Raw genomic sequence first — 6,000 nt, forward strand, 5'->3', positions numbered from 1 at the left:
CTTTTTCAGTTTTTAATATTTTATCACGATACATCTTACACGAAAAAAATTACCAAGTCTGTGCATGATAAGGAGTTCAATTATAACAAATGTTCTCTTTTAATAAAGTAATAGTTTCTCCAGGTGATTTTTGGCTTTGATATATAAATAAGTGATTCTAGACTACAAAAAAATAAATCATGTAATATTAAGGTAATGTTAAATTATCGCTGTATACTACCTTTCCAACAGCTCCTGGAGGCTCACAATGTTTTGTACATGAAGATGCCACAGAGCTTCAAGCAATAAAGAATTCTAAAGAAAACAACAGTACTATGAGTCCTTCATGCACACATTTTCCTACAAAATGTTCAGCTTGTGTTCTTAACCATCATGCTCTACTGAAAATTAAAGTGGAGTAACAAGCACAGCCTAAAATATATATTTCATCCACTGTGGTTTTAAAACTCACCAAGTCTCAGACACTCAGCATTACCATCTTTCATCTCCTCCCGCATCCCACCACCATTGCTTCCTCAAAGGCTCAGACATGCGCCCTGTCCAGTCCCTAGCTTAACCACACTTCTAGGACTTTCTCCATAGGCCCAACACATGATTCCAAAATATAAACTGGACATGTCAATCTCTTCTCCTCTTTAGTCCTTCAGTGGTTCCTCACAGCTTTCAGGACAAAGTCCAGACTCTTCAACATGGCATAGCCCTTTGTGATCTGGCCTCCATCTCTCTCCTTCTATCCTCTCCCAGTGAAGCCCTCCCTCCTGGAGCAAAGACACACACCAGTCCCCTCAGACAACTTGCTCAAGTCCGATCTATCTTCCACTGCCTACTATGTCCTCCCTGTCACCCAGCCAACTCGTTCTCTTCCTCCACAATCCATGCAACTTCTGGCTTTTCTAGGAAGCCTTTTGGAACCATCCAATCAGATAGTCGCCCACTCTTCTCTGCACACCTGTGAACACCTATATCACTGCATTTCATGTGCATTTAGCTGCCCCTTCCCCCAACTAGATAGTTATCAGTGAGCACAGGGACCATACCAACACCTCACAAATCAACTGAACTCTATAATGTAGCCTGGGTAAAAGAATGGGGGAAAATCATGAATGTACCATCACCTTGGTTGTTTCTTTCCTTTTTCTATATACTCACTGATCTCTTTTAATAACCAGTTACGTTGAGTTCTTTCAATTGTTTCAAAATCTATAAACCTATTGAATTCAAAATGCTTCAAAAAACAGATAAGAATAATTTTTAAATTATATTCTTCTAGTGTACTACACTGCCCTGGAAAATTGTTCATAATAATACACCTAAGAAGGCAGAGTGTCATGTTTCTGTGGTATGTTCTATTCTAATAAACATTACTAATGATGGGCGCATATTGACAAATATAATTGAGGGCATTTCTTTCCCATCCACAGAGGCATTTGCTGAACGCCTTTTTCCCCCACTCTCTGTAATTAATGAGAAGCTTGGTGGAATTCCTAAGGAAACCTAGGGATTCTGTTGGCTCAACCCAAATCAACAGAACATTGTTACTTATAGTAACACTTTCCTACAATCGGAAATTTACCTGTACTTTCCATAATTCTTGACAGAAGGAGAGACGGGAGAACATACTGTGTGCTAATAAATACTGAGCAATCTCTATCAAGGAAGACAGTTTCTTCTGAAAAGAGAGAGTAAATCTTTTTAAAAAAATAGGCAAAAACCTGAAACAATACTAAAGAAATGTCCTATTTTCCAAAACAGCTTAAACGTAATGAGTAGCACCGTTTCCTTGTTGTGCGGCATCTTACTCTTTGCACCGAGTCCAGCAGTGCCCTGTGAGCATGCTCCGCCTCTGCCTCACATATCCGCACAATGCTGGAGGCAACCATCTGGCTGGACAAGACGGCCACTGGAACTCCCAGCAGCGAGGCGTGATCCCGCAAAGCAGAGCCTTAAAGACAAAACATGGGGGAGACACTACAAAATCTAAAGTAAAAGACTTGCAGTTTACAATGCCTCCTTTTAAGTTGTAGCACCACAGAAAATTGCCTTTGAAGGGGACAATCGATCTAGAAGGAAAAACACGAGGTATAAAATTAAGACAATTTCATGACTAAAGCAGCTCATGAGACGATCAGGGCCAACATCTGAAGCTCCTCGTTGCAAATACATATGTGTGTTTTGTGTGACACAAACAAAAGAGCTTGGCAGATAAAACCTAAGAACTTCATCAATTTTTTTCCAGAGGAGCACAATAAATTGAGAACTCTTTTAACAAATTCCTGTTTCTCTAATTACTTCAGTGTCCAAGACAGACCTGCTCCCGTCAACTTTACATTAACATATGAGTGGAAACTGGGTCTGGTTTCCCAATGCTATGCCACGCACCTGGTGGGCAGTGGAGGCCACAGGTCTGCTCAGTCCTTGGGCTGCCAGGTGGAACCTAGGTGCTGGGCCCACAGGCCTCCTGAGTGACCAGCCTCTGGTCTGCATTCAATAAAGTGAGAAATGATGGGCAGCCTAGAAATAGGCAATGCCTACAAGCAAACTGTTTTCTAATTTATTTGACTTCCAAAATTAATTTCTTTTTTAAAACAGGAGACTGTAGCACATGCCCATTATCTTCAAGGCTCTGAAAACACATACCAATATATAAGTGAAAACACTTGCAATTACAAAGGTTCCAAATGATAATATTACAAATTACCAAGTACTAGAGTCAAATAATTTATGGTAGAAAGGTAGAAAATGCTAATTTCTAGCCATTTATTTCCAATTTATCTCCATGGGAAAGTTTATTTCTGTTTTTATTTACCTTTTTGAATATGAATATTACCTAAATATGAATAAGTATGGTAGCCACTATCTTCAGCAGGAAAAACAACTAAAAAATTCATAAATTAAGGGTGTATATTTCTGTGGTCAAGGTTAAGAGCTCCTTATATAAGCTCTTATAAAAGTCCATACAAGAAAGTGTGTGGCTGACCTTAGTTTCCTGGAATAATGATGCATAATTTGTGAAATTCAAATGCAATTATGGCAGTAAAAATCAATTATCACTGACCAATGACCTTTAGTGATCAGTTATCAAGGCGAGCCTAGGGCCAGCCCCGTGGCGTAGTGGTTAAGTTTGGCATGCTCCACTTCAAAAGCCCAGGTTCACGGGTTTGGATCTCAGGCACAGACCTACACCACTCATTGGGGACACTGTGGCAGTGGCCCACATACAAAATAGAGGAATACTGGGCAGGCCCCGTGGCTTAGCGGTTAAGTGCTCGCGCTCCGCTACTGGTGGCCCGGGTTCGGATCCCGGGCGCGCACCTACGCACTGCTTCTCCGGCCATGCTGAGGCCACGTCCCACATACAGCAACTAAAAGGATGTGCAACTGTGACATACAACTATACAACTAGCTTTGGGAGAAAAATAAATAAATAAATAAATAATAAAAAAATAAATAAATAAAATAAAATAGAGGAATACTGGCACAGATCTTAGCTCAGGGCGAATCCTCTTCAGCAAAAAAAAAAAAAGGTGAGCCCACTGTTTAAAGTATTTTAATAAAAATTTAAAACAAATTAATGAGTTAGTTAATATCTCTTTCTGACATGACAATCATTACATAATAAAAATATGAGTGACCAGAAAATAACTTATTTATTCTTCTGTTATTAATAACAGAATTTCCCCATCTCATATTCTCAAATTGGGGGTGGGCACCTAGAAACATTATTCTGGTTTCCTGCCTGACCTCCCCCACCCAGCACACGGTTTTCACTCCTTCCATGAATGGGGCACACCTTACCGTCCCAGGTTTTTCCAGGGGACACGTTGGTTCCTACAGCTTCTGAGCCCCATGTTGAGTCAAACACTGTTTTAAAATAACAGCCTCACAAGCACCAACCAGGTCACAAAGACATGACTTGTATGTCCTGACTATACATGTAAGTTGAAGATCATTATCTGAGAGAGTTTAAATTTATTATAAACAAGTCAACATCACTTCAGATAAAGGTCTTCCACAACTCAATACATTAAGAAAAGGAAACTCTAACATACCTATGAGCGAACTAGAAAGATGAGTGCAGGCCTCAGGAACATCGTGATCAATCCATGAGCCGAGACACAATTTTTTATGTGGTGGACCTTCTACCTAGAAACCAAACACAAAGAATCCATTTTTAAAACTCAAGCTGTGTGTGCATAAAAACAACCTGTGTGTATGTAATGCTTGCCTCCTGCGCTATTCTCAAATATTTTGAGGCAAAACATTTTTTTTTTTATAATTTTATTTTTTCCCCAAAGCCCTGGTAGATAGTTGTACGTTGTAGTTGCACATCCTTCTAGTTGCTATATGTGGGACGCCTCCTCAGCATCGCCCGACAAGCGGTGCGTTGGTGCGCGCCCGCGATCCGAACCCCGGCCACGAGCAGCGGAGCGCGGGCACTCACCCGCTAAGCCACGGGGCGGCCTGAGGCAAAACATTTTTAAAAAGCGAAACTTACTAATTTAGAAATTTCCAGAATTTCTAAATTTGTTTTTGAACTTCTTTTATCTTCAAGAAGATAAATGCTCCCAATTTTTTTGGTCACTTAGCATTTAACAGGTGCTTCTGACAGACACTCAGGAGGCTCTCCAGATGTCTCTTCACAAGCTGGGTTCAAAACCCCTAGCCTGAACCTGCCGGCAGAGGCCACACCAACGTCCTCTCACCTCGAGCAGCAGGTGGCTCCAGTCCAGGTGGCTTCTTAGGAGGAGCACCGCTGACTCCTGCAACTCCTGTCCCCTTCCAGGGCTGCGCTCCTGCCGTCTGACCCTTCCCGCTAAGAGGGAAAATCAGTTCAAAAAATCACAGCGTTCTTTAAACACTCATGTAAGGGACATCGGGACGTCCTGGCCCCCTGACGTGATGCCCCCGGGACACGTCACTTCCGTGGGATTCCTGCCAAAAACGCACAACTTCAGTCTAACCACGAGGAAACCTCAGACACACCCAACAGAGGGGCCCTCTATATAACCGCGGCCAGTGCGCCTCCTGCGTCCAGGTCAGGAAAGACAAGAGCGGGGAACTGCCCCCGTGGAGACCAAGGAAACAGGGCGAGGACATGCAACTGGACCTAGGGCAGAAAAGGACGTGGTGGGGAACTCTGGTGCGACCGCGCGGAGTGCAGGTCGGTCAGCAGCACCGCGCCGACTGAGAGTCCCGGGAACGACCCTCGGCGAGTGATGCGGCTCCGGGGCCAGCAGAGCCGAACCCGTCCTGTCATCAGCCCCAGGGCCCCGCGTGGGGGACATCTTAAGGCCCCACTTCGTAGAACAGCCTTTCTTGACGCCACGTTTGACGGAGGGCGGCTGGACAAGGGACGGCTGGGGTGGGCAGCCCGGCTAGGGCCCTGAGATGGGGGGCCAGGAGGGGTCGGGGGAACGAGGAGGGGCCGGAGGGCGGGGGGAGACGGAGGGGCAGGGGGTCGCGGTGGGGGAGCTGGGGTCGGGAGGGACGAGGAGGGGCTGGGGGTCGAGTGGGGAAGAAGGAGGGGCGAGGAGGGGCCGGGAGTCGGGGACCGGCGTGGGCTGAAGGCAGCCTGCCCGCTGACGGTGTGCCGGGTCCGGCCAGCGCAGGCTCGGGCAAGAAAAGGTCTCGGGGACCGGCGCCGCCCACTCCTGGGCCCCCGTGCCCACCTACCGAGCAGCTCGCTCCACGCCCTTCTGCGGCCCCCGGACCCGCGGCCCGAAGCAGCGCCCTGCACCCGGGAATCCGACATGCCCAGAGCCCTTCTGTCCCTGCGGCCCCGCGCGGCGCGCGGCCCGCGGCCCGCGCTGCATGCCCATTGGCTAGGCCAGGCGCACGCTCCCATTGGCTGCGGCCCGCGCTGCCTGCCCATTGGCTGCGGCCAGGCGCACGCACCCTGAGGCCCCGCGCCGGGGCCATCTTGGTGAGGGCATCTTGGTGGAGGCGGGTTGCGGCCATCTTGGTGGTGGCAGGAGCGCCGGGCGCCTGGCACCGATCGCG

At 46.7% G+C, this 6,000-nt stretch overlaps 1 protein-coding gene across 21 annotated transcripts in view; it reads right to left on the reverse strand.

The window, feature by feature from the left end:
- Window positions 1-5,786, reverse strand: part of FANCA (FA complementation group A) — a 62,013-nt gene extending 56,227 nt beyond the window's left edge. For 20 of the 21 annotated variants that reach the window (XR_009216462.1, XR_009216461.1, XM_058528498.1 and 17 more), the window contains exons 1-6: window positions 5,674-5,786; window positions 4,704-4,813; window positions 4,050-4,143; window positions 1,800-1,942; window positions 1,574-1,669; window positions 221-294 (exon numbers count right to left, since the gene is read on the reverse strand). Coding sequence is in view for 19 of the 21 variants with exons in the window: in XM_058528498.1 (XP_058384481.1) it covers window positions 221-294; window positions 1,574-1,669; window positions 1,800-1,942; window positions 4,050-4,143; window positions 4,704-4,813; window positions 5,674-5,752 (596 nt within the window). In the remaining 2 variants the exon portion in view is untranslated. Of the gene's footprint in view, window positions 1-220; window positions 295-1,573; window positions 1,670-1,773; window positions 1,943-4,049; window positions 4,144-4,703; window positions 4,814-5,673 lie in introns of those variants that run through there. The other variant, XM_058528501.1, reaches the window with a different exon arrangement.
- Window positions 5,787-6,000: the final 214 nt, after the last annotated feature.

The sequence above is a fragment of the Diceros bicornis genome, chromosome 32 (assembly GCF_020826845.1).
Source record: "Diceros bicornis minor isolate mBicDic1 chromosome 32, mDicBic1.mat.cur, whole genome shotgun sequence".
NCBI classification, from domain to species: domain Eukaryota; kingdom Metazoa; phylum Chordata; class Mammalia; order Perissodactyla; family Rhinocerotidae; genus Diceros; species Diceros bicornis.